We start from the raw sequence: 16,559 nt of genomic DNA, 5'->3' as shown, positions 1-16,559 counted from the left end.
TATGGCATTTGAAAGAGGTACTTTGGGGATAAATAGAAAGAAACACCAGTATCTGGAACAGAATTAATCCTTGTGTATGTGTGTGTGTATGTGTAAGAGAGAAACATACATACACATACACACACACACACACACACACTGTGGATTAATCTGTGAATATCAATGAGTCCCTTGTATTGTAATGGAAGTTTTCCTTTAAGTGCTACTAGGGGCGAGGGGTAGAAGGGTGGTAAGGCAATTGCCCAGCATCAAGCAGTCTTAGAATATGCTATTTTAGAATTTATCCCTGATTTGTGTAGTTGATCACTTCACAGAATCATGATTTTAAAGCCTGAAAGGACCTTGCAGATCAACTGGTTCAATCCCGGCTTTTCAAAGCAACAGACACATCTACAGAAGGTGAATTTTCCACTGGCATGGAGTGACTGAGCATAGAAGGAACCTTCCTTATTCTAGAACATGCGGGGTCCTCTCTCAGGAGGCCAGCTTCTGTGGCCAGCTATAATATAAGAACTTCTACAACATATAATACCACAAAAGTTATTTACCTTGAGTGTCTCTGAAATCTCCAGAGTCCTCTAGAAGATTTTTCAAATAATCTAGAAAAGGAAAAGGATTATAGTATTTAGTAAAATAAAGCACTAAGGAAAAAAGCATTTCATCTTTCTTATTCAATACTTTAGTCAGTTTTGTTGGTTAATATATGTGCTAGTTCAATGTGCACTAACTTAAAAAAAAATTTTTTTTTAATGTTTATTTCTGAGACAGAGAGAGACAGAGCACCTGTGGGGGAGGGGCAGAGAGAGAGGGAGACATAGAATCAGAAGCAGGCTCCAGGCTCTCAGCTGTCAGCACAGAGCCTGATGTGGGGCTTGAACTCACAAACCGTGAGATCATGACCTGAGCCAAAGTTGGTTGCTCAACTGACTGAGCCACCCAGGCGCCCCAATGTGCACTAACTTTCTAAAAATGTGAAAGAATAAAGCCCCAAGATGCATTTGAAATTAGAACACAGGCTCAGAGCTAGAAAATCAGGGGCCACACTGGTCATTTTCTTTTCTTTTTTAATGTTTATTTTATTTTGAGGAAGAGAGAGAGGGAAAGAGAGAGGGAGGGAGGGAGGGAGGGAGGGAGGGAGGGAGGGAGAGGGAGAGAACGAACCCCAAGCAGGCTCTGTGCTGATGTGCCCCACTGCGTGGGGCTCGATCTCATGGCCGTTTGACCACGACCTGAGCTGAAACTAAGAGACGCTTAAATGACTGAACCACCCAGGCATCCCCACACCCGTCATTTTCAAGATGAGGAATCAGGTTATGTAACAGGGTTTCACTGAAGTTACAACCTCTAGCTAAGACTAGAATCCAGGTTTCCTGATGCCCAGTTTAGCACTTTTACTCCAATACACATGAAATGCCTTAATCTCAAATCAGCTGTGTGTCCAGCACAAAATTCTAAGCATTAATAGACTGAATACCTAAGGGATTTGTCAATCTGAGAGTCTAACAATGCAGAGAACATCAGAGGAATACACTACATATGTCTAGAGCAGTGGTTCTCAAATGGGGGTGGAGTTTGCTTGCAAAGGGACATTTGGAAATGTCTGAAGACATTTCTGATTGTCACAACTGGGCAAAGGGGGTTCCATTGGCATCTAGTGACTAGAGGCCAGGGATGCTAAATATCCTACAAATGCACTGGACAGCCCCACAATAAATAATTATCTAAGCCAAAATGTCAATAGGGTTGTAGTTGAGAAACTCTGGTCTAAATGAAGATGTTTTTTAAATAAGCTATGTGGGTATACAGTTCTTATAATACAGAAAAAAAAATTAAGGCAATAGGTTATATTTTATAAGTCTTTAACACTAACAGATGTCATGGGATTTCAAGGTACTTCAATCTCTGTTGAGAAATGTTGGATGATTTCAATTATCTCTCAAAACAAATTCTTAAAAAACAAAACAAAAACAAAACCACACATACAAACCACCACCCCACCAAAAAAATTCTGTTCCCTGGAATTTAAATTCACCCCACTACATGGTCTCTATGGACTTTTGTGATTTTCTGTCTCGCTACTGCTTAACACAGGCCCTTTGTCCTTACCAAAGTCTGATTCTGCACAATGCTTGAATACTTCCCATGTGGTCCCTGGCTCCAAACTTTTGTCTCTAATGTTCCCTTCTACTGAATCCTTTTCTCTGTCTCTGCACATAAAAATTCTCCCATTCTTCAAGGTTCATCTTAAATTCCTCTTCTCTTACCAAACTTTCCATTTGAAAGAAATATTCTCTCCCTTTGAATAATGTATTACACAGTAGTTACTCACTTTATGCCTTTTATCATTTTCTCATTAGACTCAAAGCTCCTTGAGGGCAGGAGCCATATCTGATTCATCTTTCTATCCCTCATAGTACATAGCCTGGGTCTTTGAATACCAGAGACAAGAAATGCTTGATGAATAAAAATATAAATAATTTTTTTAAGACAGGATTATGTTTAGGAAAAAGGCAGTAAAGGCTGAAACCTTTGTTTCAACTCCTAGTGCCAGTGGGAGTTGAGAAAATAAAAAGAGGAAAGGCATATTAAGAGACTGAATGCATTTTTATCAGAATCAATCTCCATTCAGCAACATTATAGAACTGGTTAATTTCATCTCATGGATTTATGAAGTCATGCTCAAAGACACAAAGGGAAACCTGGATGTTAGTGTCAGCTTTTTTAATTCAATAGCTGACACAAACACACACACCCAATTGCTGAAACTCTGTACATCTTTGAAACAGTGATCCAAGAACTCGTATGAGTTTAGACATGTACACTATAAATACCCAGCTCTGGCAATAAGCCATGGGGAGATACTGTGTATGACGACATTAAGCTTCTATGCACCATCCCTAGCAATTTAGCTCTTAAAGTAATCCGAAAACAAGTTGGAGAGTATGGTACCAATCAAATAGATTTAAAAAACCCACAAAAACTAACAAAATGCACTTACTACACATTACACTTAGCCTCACCTGGAGATGAAAAATTAATCTCACTCTGACCCCACTCAGAATGCATTCCATTTATAAGCTGTGTTCAGTGGGCCCAAATATTTAACTTTCCTATGAGTAACAAGGCTGGGGAGAAAAACCTACTCTTCTTCTTACATCTTCTCAACACCTGGGCTATCGCATTAATCAAAAGTGATGTCCCTTAGAACCTCTAGTTAGTGTAAGAGTGTAGAAAAGCAAGCAGATTTATTTAAATATCAGATTCATGGCAAGTTCCTACTTTGTCTTCAATTTTTGTTCTTTAATACAAAAGTATGCCCAAACAAACAGAGACATTTCTCTAAACCAAGAGGGCTCACTGGAAGATGTCCGTATTAGGAAATCCTGACCTCCGAATCACAGGGCTGAGCTTGATAAGTTTGAGTTGCATTTTCTTTCCCTGAACTCAAGCTCAGCTGCTGTCCACCAACCTGAACTTGAGGCACAGAATGGAAATACACAAACTGGCTGAGCAGAAAACCCACCACTAGAATGCTGCAAAATCATGCTTTTAACCAAGGATGGAATGGAGTTAGGTTTACTTTCCTGGCCAACTAAAAAAACAAAACAAAACAAAAAAACCCTTAAATTTCAGCTTTCAAAATCCAGTTTTCCAAAACTGAATTTTCCAAATTCAACTTTCTCATGGATCCATCCATCCATCCATCTATATTTTCAGGGCACCATGTTGCAGTATATCATCTTCACAAGTTTTTTACCTTTTCAAAGAAGACCAGACCATGAATCCCCTTGGTTAAGAATCACCCAGTGCCTTAACTGCAAAATGAGAAGAATGTGGCTGTTCAGCCTCTGAGTCAGATGGGAGGAGCACTGAAACCACGAGCTGCCCTAGTGACTGTTATGACCCAGGTGAAACCCCAGAACAGAGACCAGACAGACACGCTTGTGTTAGTCACAGGGAATTCTTACTACGTACCATTTAGAACCTAGTAATCTGCATGAGCTTCATTAGAAACAATGAGAACAGAATAGTCATTTCAATTTGCCATGTTACACTTACAGTATCCCAAGATTTTCCTACTTTTGCCAAACCAAACTAGGCATTTAAAAAATTTTCATTAATAAAAATGCTTCAAATGCTGCTAAGGTTATTTATAACAAAGGAAAAAAAGTTGGTGCAGTGTGCACGGGCACCACAAAATGTACTTTCTGGCCACCAGGTGGCATCATTGATTAATAAAAGTTAATTAACCCCTATTATTACCATTAGAAGCACAAAATTAGCCAAAACCTAGCATGTACCTCAAGAGATATACAAGTTAACTTTGTTCTCATCTATGAAGCCCAGAGTGAAAGGATAAGGACACAACAAATACTATATGTTGTGAGAGGTCTACGTTTTCTGTATATATAAGCCTTATCACCCCCTGATTACCTAATCAAAAAATAATCAACTTAAAGCAGAAAACTGTTCAGAAGTACACTTAACCTTTCCTAAAAATGAGTCACTTGTGGGATTGGGATTCTGGGACATTTTAATTCAACAACACCCAGTTGGATTCCTGGACTATGTGCTGAGAAACGGCTGGTGGCAAAGCACAGAGGAAATGAACATACAAGGACAGTGACATTCCAAAGTCAATCTGTTTTGAACTTGAGAATGTGTCTTACTTTGTACTACCCACATTTCTTGTTTCCTCCTTAAATATGCACTGAAATCAGTGACACATCCAGAATTATGGGATCCAGAGAAAAATAAGTCTAGTCAATAAGCTTCTTTGCCAAAGTTTCAAATTTTAAAGGCAACCAGAAATTATCCTGACTTCTGAGACAAATAAATTATTTTAAATACCAAAAATAAAAGTCAAGTGTTACGTTGCAAGACATACTGCTGCCATCTTCAAGGCAGCTTGGTGAAGTGGTCAAGGGCACTCACTGGCAGTGTGAGAATAGACTCTTCATCGTCCAGCTATGTCTAGCTGAGGCTTTTGACTTTGGCCATGCCCTGTAGCATTTCTGTGTGTCAATATCCACATACATAAAATAAGTAGGGTGGACCAGACTGGAAAACTGTAATGATTATCATTCTAATGTATTATGAAGCACATTTAAAAAAATATTCTAAAATGCATTATAGGAAATCTGGAAAATTAAACAATGGAGAGAACTCAAACCACGCACATCTGTTAAATAACTATTATGGAGGCGCCCAGTTGGCTCAGTTGGTTAAGCACCCAACTTCGGCTCAGGTCATGATCTTGTGGTTTGTGAGTCTGAGCCCCACATGGGACTCTGGACTGACAGTGTGGAGCCTGCTTGGGATTCTCTCTCTTCCTCTCTCTCTGCCCCTGTCTTGCTTGTTCTCTCTCTCAAAAGAAAATAAAAATAAACTTAAAATAACTATTATGATTAAAAATATTTCCTTGTTTTTATAAATGCTTGATTTTAATTTTAATAATATATAGGATTTTATAGCCCATTTAAAATCTTTTGGCCCACATATTTTTTTCCCATAGGAATAGCTGAACAACATCCTGTGACAGGGATGTTATTCGGTGCTTAGGTACTAAAGGTCATTTAAAAATTATCTTGTTTTGGCTGTTCTAAATAATATAGTCCTATATCCTAATTTGCCCATAATGATGCTGCTATACACTTGTTGCCCTTGTCTAACTATAAATAGTGCCTTTCACTCTTTGAATAATAAATTGTCTAATCATTTTAATTATAAGTAACACTGATCAGTATCTTCATATATTTGTCTTTTTTTACATACTTGAGATTATTTCCTGATCAGAGAAAATAAAGTTTTTTTAAAATACCTGATATATATATATATATATATATATATATATATATATATATGAGAGATCCTCCCTAAAGGGATACACCAACTTAAAATATCATTATAAATACATGAGAATATCAAATTCACTAATGATCCAGTTATATGTATTGTAGTTTTTTACTGCTGATATAGTAGGGGGAATTAAAAACTTGTTTTAGGGGCGCCTGGGTGACTCACTCGGTTAGGCGGCCGACTTCGGCTCAGGTCATGATCTCGCGGTCTGTGAGTTCGAGCCCCGCACCGGGCTCTGTGCTGACAGCTCAGAGCCTGGAGCCTGTTTCGGATTCTGTGTTTCCCTCTCTCTGACCCTCCCCCGTTCATGCTCTGTCTCTCTCTGTCTCAAAAATAAATAAACGTTAAAAAAAAAAAATTTAAAAATAAAACTTGTTTTAATTAATACTTATGATTTAGAGGATGTTAGATATGCCACTGTGTATTTATTATGCATTTTCTTAGTGAATTATTCCTATGTTTAGTCTAGATATCTAAGGGAATTTTAATATTCTTAGTGAAAAAGCAATTTCTTTCATATTTGCTACTAAGATATTTTCTGACATATTGTTTATCTTTTAATTTTGACTGTTTTAAACCTCTATAATGCTTTTATTATTTAGAATAGTATAAAGGTATCAATATTTTCCTTTATAATTTCTTTATTTTTCTGGGCTTAGAAAACCATCTCTCCTCTTCTCCCTATCCTTAGTTTTAATAACCAATTTTATTTTTTTACCTTCTTTCCCCCTGTAGTTTAATGCTTTATATTTTTTATTTTAATTAAGGCTTTCTTTTTTTTTTTTTTTTTTAAGAGCAGTTTTACGTTCACAGTAAAGCTGAGAGGAAGGAACAGAGATTTTCCATACACCTCCCACTCCCACATGCACAGCCTCTCCCATTAGCAACATTCCCCACCAGAGTGGTACATTTACTACAACTGATAAAGCTATACTGACACATCATTATTACGCAGAGTCCATAGTTCACTGTTGGTGTTGTATATTCTATGGGTTTAGACAAACATAAAATGACATGTATCCCTGATGGTGGTAATGTACAAAGTATTCTCACTGCCCTAAAAATCCTCTATGCTCTGCCTATTTAATTTTGATTTTAGTGTATTCACTAATGTATGAATCTCAATTTTTTCTTTCTTAAAAAAAATTTTTTTTAATGTTTATTTATTTTTGAGGGGGGTGGTAGGGAGAGAGGGAGACACAGAATTTGAAGCAGGCTCTAGGCTTGGAGCTGTCAGCACAGAGCCTGATGCAGGGCTCAAACTCACAAACCATGAGATCATGAACTGAGCCGAAGTTGTATGCTTAACCGACTGAGCCACTCAGGCGATCCATTAATTTTTGCTTTCTTCAGTCTTACACTTCCTATCTTGCCATACATTACATTTTTATAAACAGGGTCATTTTAAAGTTACCTCCTTATTCTATTAATAGAATAATAATTTTCATTTTTCAAATGTTTATTTATGTTGAGAAAGAGAGCATGTGCATGCATGAACACATGCAGGAAAGGGTCAGAGAGAGAGAGGGGGAAGAGAGAGAATCCCAAGCAGGCTCTGCATTGTCAGATCTCATGAACCAGGAGATCATGACCTGAGCTGAAACCAAGAGTCGGATGCTTAATCAACTGAGCCACCCAGGCGCCTCAATAATTATTACTGTTCAATTAATAGGTCTTTCTTTTATACATATATATAATTTTCCCCCCTTACCTTCCCCCAGGGTCTTCTATTAAGTTGCTCAAATTCCACGAGTGAAAACATAGATATGTCTTTTCTCTGACTGACTTATTTCACTTAGCATAATACCTCTAGTTCCATCCACATTGTTGCAAATGGTAAGATCTCATTCTTTTTCATTGCTGAGTAATATTCCATTATATGTATGTATGTGTGTATGTGTGTGTGTGTGTGTATACCAATCTTCTTTATCCATTCATCAGTTGATGGACATTTGAGCTCTTTGGATAAATTCCTATAGTGCTACTGCTGGGTCATAAGATAATTCTATTTTCAAATTTTTGAGGAACCTCCACACTGTTTTCCAGAGTAGCTGCACCAGTTTGCATTCTCACCAACAGTGCAAGAGGGTTCCCCTTTCTCCACATCCTCGTCAACATCTGTTGTTGCCTGAGTTAATTTTAGCCACTCTGGTGTGAGGCGGTATCTCAATGTGGTTTTGATTTGTATTTCCCTGATGATGAGTGATGTTGAGCATCTCTTCATGTGTCTGTTAGCCATCTGGATGTCTTCTTTGGAAAATTGTCTATTCATGTCTTCTGCCCATTTCTTCCCTGGCTTATTTGTTTTTCAGGTGTTAAGTTTGGTAAGTTCTTTATAGATTTTGGATACTAACCTTTTATCTGATATGTCATTTACAAGTATCTTCTCCCATTCTGTTGGTTGCCATTTGGTTTTGCTAATTGTTTCCTTTGCTGTGCAGAAGCTTTTTATCTTGAGGATGTCCCAATAGTTCTTTTTTGCTTTTATTTCCCTTGTCTTTGGAGACATGTCAAATAAGAAGTTGCTGTGGCTGAGGTCAAAGAGGTTGTTGCCTGTTTTTCTCCTCTAGGATTTTGATGGTTTCATGTCTCACATTTAGGTCTTTCATTCATTTTGAGTTTATTTTTGTGTATGGTGTAAGAAAGTGGTCCAGTTTCATTCTTCTGGATGTTGCTGTCCAGTTCTCCCAGAACCATTTACTGAAGAGACTGTCTTTTTTCCAGTGGATACTCTTTCCTGATTTGTCAAAGATTAGTTGGCCATACATTTGTGGGTCTGATTCTGGATTCTCTATATTATTCCATTGGTCTATGCGTCTGTTTTTGTTCCAATACCATACTATCTTGATGACTACAGCTTTGTAGTACAGGCTAAAGTCCAGAATTGTGATGCCTCCAGCTTTGGCTTTCTTTTTCAACTTTACTTTGGCTATTCAGGGTCTTTGTGGTTCCATACAAATTTTAGGATTGTTTGTCCTAGTTCTAAGAAGAATGCTGGTGTTTCAATAGGTCTATGCTTGCAATGGGATTATGTGCTTTTAATTATTGACGTTGTAGGATATGTATTGGCTGATGTTTCCCTCCCAGAATATTCTTTAATGATGTACTCTATTTTGCTAAACTGTGGGCTTCATGAAGACAAGGAGCTTGAATTATCCTCGATTCCAGTACCTAGAACAAGGTCTGGTACATATTCAATAAATGTTTCCTGAATTTATGGTGGACTAAATGATACTCCATTTAGGGTAACCACTTCTTGCTTTCTACTTTACTAAGCAGTTGAGATAATACCTTGAGGGTCTGACTAGTGTAAAAGTACTCAGGCCCCTACTCTCATTCTCTTGCCTCTCAAATATTAATTCTATTCTGGTCCTTGAAATGTGGCCCCGGGCTGCCTCTTGTACATACAGTGCTTGTCTGAATTAGAAAAAGTGACCTTTCTGGGCTCTCAGAAAGCAGCCCATGCCTTTCTGTGAATTAGAAAAGGCCACCTCTCCTGGGCTGATGCACTCCCACCCAGAGCACACAAGATGTCGAGCAGAGTGCAGGCTGGACCTGGACATCAGCCAAAGCCCTTGTACAGGACATAGCCAATGAGGCAGCCCTGGTCTATGCTAGACTTTGGGTCAGGGCCCTGTTCCTGAGGTGGCATGCCCAAAGGACTTACAAACTAAATCTAACTCCACGGGCTCATCTTACGCAAAATTGTGTAGCAGATTTTACAATGGACAGAATCTTCCTGTGGTCCCTTTTTATTGGGACAGACTGGCTAGGCATATCCAGGATGCCCTTAGAGGAATCCAAACGGTAGGAAGTCTCTCAACAAAAGTAAACATCCATTATTTTGACTTGGTTGATACTGCTTTTTTCCATGGATACATTTTCCAGCCCTTAGGCCTGCCAGTTTACTAGGTGACAATCTCAAAGGTACAGAAATGGTTTTGGCACAGTGAAGTTTCATTTACAGAAGTTCTTATCCATATTTGGTCCTTACCACCCTAATTATCAACAAAGAACAAATTTAGGTTTAGGGAACTAAGTATATTTTATTTTATTAGCCAAAGAATAGCCAAGAAAAGAATAAAGCAAATACAAACACTAAAGTGAATTCAAGTTTGAGTGAATTTCAGCATTTTCTTCAATGGGAACAGTTCCCGATGTAAGCCCATGACTAACAAACACTAAGAGGAAAACTCAGTCAGCTTGCTGGATCTTTGGCAAGGCAAGTTTCAATGATAGAGGCATTTGGCTATCTACAGGGAATCTGAGTCAAACATACACAGAGAACTAGAACAAAGAATGACTTTACAATGATGTCTGTGGGTACAGTTCTGGGGATCTACAAACTTGGATGGGCAAAGAACAAAAAAACAAACAATATTTTCACTAACTTCGACATGAAATACAGAATTTCCTTCTATTGTGAATGTAGGCAACAAACCACAGTATTACCAATGATACCAATGACTTTACCACCAGGGAAGTCACATAATTTTTTATTATCACATCACAGTTGTTGCAGATATCTCAAAATACTGTTTACCATCACCACTATATCAAAATCATGGTAGTTCTTATATCTACCACCAGATCTTTTTAATGCATTACTAAAGTAGCACATGTATTACTATGTAACACTATAAAACTATTTTAATAACTGTATTTCAGGCTAATTGGTTCCTTTTAATCTTATGTATATTATTCTGTAACTTTAAAAAAAGTATTCTAAGAGATCCATAGACCTCACCAGATTACCAGAGGGATCCAGGCATAAAAAAGGTTAAGAACCTCTATTCTGTAGAGAAAGTGAGATTACATTTAAATGCTATAATTTAGGGGTGCCTGGGAGGCTCAGTCGGATTGAGCATCCAACTTTTGGTTTCAGCTCAGATCATGGTCTCATGGTTTGTGGGTTTGAGCCCCATGTCAGGCTCTGTGCTGACAGTGCGGAGCCTGCTTGGGATTCTCTCTCTCCCTCTCTTTCTGCCTCTCCCCTGCTTGCTCTCTCTGTCTCTCTCTCAAAATAAATAAATAAGCTTAAAAACATTCAAATAAAAGTTATAATTTAATAGAACAGGCAGATGAAATGTGCTTATATCCTAAAGTCTTTCCATAGTACTAAATATTTCCACAGTACTAAGATATTTCATGGATAGAATTTATTAAATACCATCTCTCAAAATACCTTGTTCACAACCATAATTAAAAAATTAATTGTAACATGTTGAGAGTTGAGCTAATAACAACAGGAATTCTGAATATTATCACTGCCTTACATCAGGGTCTTTGGGTTCTTCAGAAACTAAATTCCTTGGCTGGTGATTGGGACAGCCCCACCTTTCATCACGTTCTGCCCTAGAGAAAGTGTTAGAATGACTTTGAGGAAGACAATTAGCCCTGGGTTATAAAACAAATATTTGCTAAGCAGAAGTTTCATTTTTCAGTAAGAATTTTTTAAAAGTCATGCATTAATTTGACTGTGATCTTTTGTTGAATCTGCTTATTAGTCTGTTCATAGCTCAAATTAATAGCTTCAGAACACTATAACAGATGTTTTTAATATCCCATTTTCTACCAACATGGGAAATCCTGGATTTCTAAAACCTAGAGGGAGTTAATACCATCCCAGACTAAAGGCAAAGATTACAGGAAAAGTAATATAATATGTCGTTAGTCACTTATAACATAAATATTTAGAACAAGATCAAAGAAAACTACCTGATCCAAATTTAATCAAAGTTCAAAGGACTGTTTTTTCCTCCTAAATATAGAAATGGAAAAGATATTTCAGAGGAATTTTTAAATTATGTTTTTCATTTTATTTTACTTTCTCAACATGATCCTCACTGATTTAACTTTTTTCAACACCAATGTAGTAACTTTCCACAAATAAAAGGTTTTTTTTGTTGGAAAAATTTATACTGCATATAACACAGAGACAAAAAAAACCTAAAAGGATCTATGATAGTCATCTCTGGATGGTAGAAGATAAAGAAGAACGATGTTTTATAATACTTATGTATTTTTTAATAGGCACAAAAGACCCTTACAAAAACAAATCCTCAAAATATAGTCACTCAAACAAATGACGAGATCAGTTTAATTTTCAGGACTCGAGGAGAGGACGCTCTTGGTGAAAGCCTCAGTGGTTGGGCATGGCCCCAAAGAGGAGGACTAGAAGCTCCACCAGAGCAAGGACCACCTTGGTGTTGGCCAGTGTATACAGGTGTCCGGCTCAAGTTCAGTCCATATAAATATTGATTAATGAAAGACAGAATCTGGCCTTGAGGACATCTTTCAGTACAGAGTAAAAAAACCTATTGCAGTTAGAGCAAAGGAAAACAAAGTTTGGGAAATTCTGGGTTATAACATGTGGCCTTTGTATTGTGAATAATAATGTCCCCCCCCCTCCATTAAGACTTTTTTTTTAGAGTGATTTTATGTTCATAGCAGACCTGAGAGAAAGGCATAGAGATTTCCCATATACCCTCTGCCCCAGACATGCACAGACATTCCCATTACCAATATCCTCCACCAGAGTGGTATGTTTGTTAGAATAGAGGAAGCTACATTGACACATCACAACCCCCCACTCCTCCCAAAGCCGATAGTTTACATTAGGATTTACTCTTGGTGTGGTATATTCTATGGGTTTGGGCAAATGACAGGTATCTGCTATTATGGTAGGATAATGTAAGTTTTCAACTTTCCTGGGCTCTCCTCCCAGTTCCTGGCAGGGCTGCTAAAACCCTTGTGATTTTCTAAGTGATAAGAGCACTAGGAGCATCTTTTGTTCTAACATCTGGCCTCTGACCCTAGTTCTGACAGAACTCCTAAATCCTCTGAAACTTCCTAGGTGATAGGAATGTCTTTTGTTATAATGAGCTGACTCTGGGTGGGCTCCTGAATAGCTCCTAGATAAGGGCTGGTCACCAGAAAGATCAAGCCATGATTATAAGCTTGAAACTTTCAGCCCTACTCTCCATCCTATAGGAAGGGAAGAGGGCTAGAAGTGGAGTTAATATTGGATCATGACCACATGATGAAGCCTTCATTAAAATTCTGAAGTATAGGGGTTAGAGTTTCTGGTTGCTGAACATGTGGAGGTGCTGGGAGAGTGGTACCCAGAGAGGGCATGGAAGCTCCAAGATCCTTCCCATATACTTTTCCCTATGCATCCCTTCCATCTAGATAGTCACTTTTTTCCTTCATCATACCTTTAAAAAAATTATTTATTTATTTATTTATTTATTTTTGAGACAGAGAGAGAGAGAGAGAGAGAGAGAGAGAGAGAGAGTGTGCAAGCGAGTGGGGGAGGGTCAGAGAGAGAATATCAAGCAGGCTCCGCACTGTCAGCATGGAGCCTGATGTGGGGCTCAAACTCACAAACCATGAGATCATGACCTGAGCTGAAACCAAGTGTCAGACACTTAACTGACTGAAGCCCCCCGCTTTTACCATATCCTTTAAAAATAAACCAGCAAATGTAAATAAGTGTTACTCTGAGTTCTATGAGCCATTCTGGCAAAGTAGTGAATCCAAGGAGAGAATCAGGGGAACCCAGATTTATAGCTGGTTGATCAGAAATACAGGTGGGGCGCCTGCGTGGCTCAGTCGATTGAGCGTCAGACTTCAGCTCAGGTCATGATTTCGTGGTTCATGAGTTTGAGCCCATTGGGCTCTGTGTTGACAGCTCAGAGCCTGGAGCCTGCTTCAGATTCTGTGTCTCCCTCTCTCTCTGCCCCTCTCCTGCTCACGCTCTGTCTCTCAAAATGAATAAATGTTAAAAAAAAGAAAAGAAAAGAAATACAGGTGACAACCTGGGACATGTTGAATGGCATGTGAAGTTTGCAGGGGGGTAGTCTTGTGGGATGGAGCACTTGATCTGTAGAATCTGGCACTATTTCCAGGTAGATAGTGCCTGAATTGAATCAAATTGTAGGACACCTAGCTGATGTTAAAGATAATTGCCTAGTATGGGACTAAACTACACATCTGGTGTCAGTACTGTGAGTGTGGTGGTGGTGGTGTGTGAACAGGAGAGACACAGGAGTGGGTTTTTCCTTTTGGTATCCTTGGAAAAGAGATTAAGTGACAATGTGCCAGGGGTGGTGGTGGTGATAAGAGGTAGCATGACCAGAAGGAAGATACTGCCACAATTTCACAGGAGTTTAGGAAGGCCTGGCCTAGAACAAGGGAAATGGAAACAGCAGGAATCAGAGGCAAAGGAAAACTGGTCAGCATATCCTATGAGAGAGAAAAGAAGAGGAAAGGGAAGTATTTCAGTCCTTTCCACAATTTTGTGCTTGGGTAACTGGAAGAACGTTTCAACTCTTAATAATTTATTGACCTACTCATCCATGAAACATTAATTGACACCACAGCATGGGGATTCTCAACCTTATAAAAAGGAACAATGTTTAACTCCCTAAGCCTTTCAGCTCACTGAGTTCCTGTTATGTGCCAGAGTCTATGACAGACACAGAATCAGGATAATAAAGACGGTCTCAACACTGAAGAGATGAGGAAGGAAATAAACAGAGGTAAACAATTAATGTTGCTCCTACAGTAGCACCTGTTTCTTTCCATTACTTCTTCACTGCTGCCTCAAGACTCTCATGCTCCTGGGGCACCTGGGTGTCTCAGTCGGTTAAGCATCTGACTTCAGCTCTGGTCATGATCTCACAGTTTGTGGGTTCAAGCCCTGCATCATGCTCTCTGCTGACAGCTCAGAGCCTGGAGCCTACTTCGGATTCTGTGTTTCCCTCTCTCTCTGCCCCTCCTCCGCTCACACTCTGTCTCTTAAAAATAAATAAACATAAAAAAAATTAAAAAAAAAAAAAAGACTCTCAGGCTCTTAACTGCAAACAGGTTCTGGGCCCAACATAGATTTCAAGATCTGACTAGATCCACTTGCTTTGAGTGGCCAATATAAAGGTAAAATTTATAAGTTTTCCTACTTAAATTAAGTAAACCAGTTACTTTATTTTACCTTTTAAATAAAATAATTCTAATATTAAGCATTTATTATACAACATATGCATTTTCTTTAATCTTATTTTGAGTTGAGTTAAAAAAAAAAAAGTACTACCAGGAATTTAGTTGAAAGTGCTTTTCACTATGCTGAAGGAAGACAAAGCTAAGTCAAATATCCAACTAAAAGCCAAATTATGTCCAGGAAGAAAATTCTGCAAGACAACAGGATGGTTGTCTGACTAGTAGGGGCAGGTTGCAGTATCTGGGGATTTCCATCCACCTTTCTTTAAAAGGATTCCAAAAGAAACTATCCTATCTTATCTGTACTTCATCTCTACATTTCTCAGTCTTTCCCTCCTGAAACCAAGGGGGTCACATATCTATACTGAGTCAGGCAGGGATCCTTCCCCTAGTCTGCCTGAAACTCATTACTAAATCAAAGTTGTTAAAAGTTGCCCCAAATAGTCTTGCTGTTCCTCTCTGTTCCTATATATTTTGTGCTCTTGGAATTACTCCAAATTCTAAAATGAAAATGAAAGTTATATAACCCCACAAGGTTGTTCAAAGGATTAAAACACTGAGCTTGTTTATCCAAAAAATGAGGATCCCGTTTGAATAGATGCAAACCTAAAGATTTAAAATCCAACTTCTAAAAATTTAAGTGTATAGACAGGGAGCACTTTGATAGCAACTGTAGAAATATCTTGCAAAATAGGGAGTAATCAGAATATAACAAAAATGAGTACCGGAAAATCAAAGTAAAAAAAAAAATTCTTTTTAATGTTTACTTATTCCTGAGAGAAAGACTGAGTGTAAGCTGGGGAGAGGCAGAGAGAGAGGGAGACACAGAATCCAAAGCAGGCTTCAGGCTCTGAGCAGTTAGCACAGCACCCGATGCAGGGCCCGAATTCACAAACAGTGAGATCATGACCTGAGCCGAAGTCAGACACTTAACCAACTGAGCCACCCAGGCGTCCCTGGAAAATCAGAATTTTAAATAAAAATATAAACAAACCCTTAGCATCACAGCCTCCATATGTCCTTATAGGATTCTAGGACCATGTGTATACTTCAGTACTATCTGTGTAGTTTGGGGAAGGACAATTCACCTCTCGGAATATGTCTTCCATTATTTTTATTTTTTATTATTATTTTTAAAAGGCCTAAGTTGGGGCGCCTGGGTGGCGCAGTCGGTTGAGCGTCCGACTTCAGCCAGGTCGCGATCTCGCGGTCCGTGAGTTCGAGCCCCGCGTCAGGCTCTGGGCTGATGGCTCAGAGCCTGGAGCCTGTTTCCGATTCTGTGTCTCCCCCTCTCTCTCTGCCCCTCCCCCGTTCATGCTCTGTCTCTCTCTGTTCCAAAAATAAATAAACGTTGAAAAAAAAAAAATTAAAAAAAAAAAAATAAAAAATAAAAGGCCTAAGCCTATTTAAAGTTTATTTTGAGAGAGAGCGGAGGAGGGGCAGAGAAAGAGGAAGAGAGAGAATCCCAAGCAGGCTCTGCACTGTCAGCGTGGAGCCAGATGCAGGGCTCAAACTCAAAAACTGCAAGATCATGACTGGAGCTGAAATCAAGAGTCAGACACTTAACTGACTGAGCCACCCAGGAGCCCCTAAATATGTCTTCCTTTAGGAGAAGACATCATCTCTGAAATTCTTTATCTCAATGTCATCCTTTAGGCTAAAGATGTTTTAGCTTAACGGGATATTTTAAACCTATCTTAAAA

At 38.6% G+C, this 16,559-nt stretch overlaps 1 protein-coding gene across 3 annotated transcripts in view; it reads right to left on the bottom strand.

Annotated features, from left to right (window-relative positions):
- Positions 1-16,559, bottom strand: part of FGD6 (FYVE, RhoGEF and PH domain containing 6) — a 115,761-nt gene that overhangs the window by 27,139 nt on the left and 72,063 nt on the right. For all 3 annotated transcript variants that reach the window (XM_086712623.1, XM_025926921.2, XM_086712624.1), the window contains one exon: positions 549-599. In XM_086712623.1, coding sequence (XP_086568749.1) covers positions 549-599 — 51 coding nt within the window. The remainder of the gene's footprint in view (positions 1-548; positions 600-16,559) is intronic.

The sequence above is a fragment of the Puma concolor genome, chromosome B4, assembly GCF_028749965.1.
Source record: "Puma concolor isolate L17-30 chromosome B4, mPumCon1.1.hap2, whole genome shotgun sequence".
NCBI lineage: Eukaryota > Metazoa > Chordata > Mammalia > Carnivora > Felidae > Puma > Puma concolor.
This window is presented reverse-complemented; position numbering and strand designations above follow the sequence as displayed.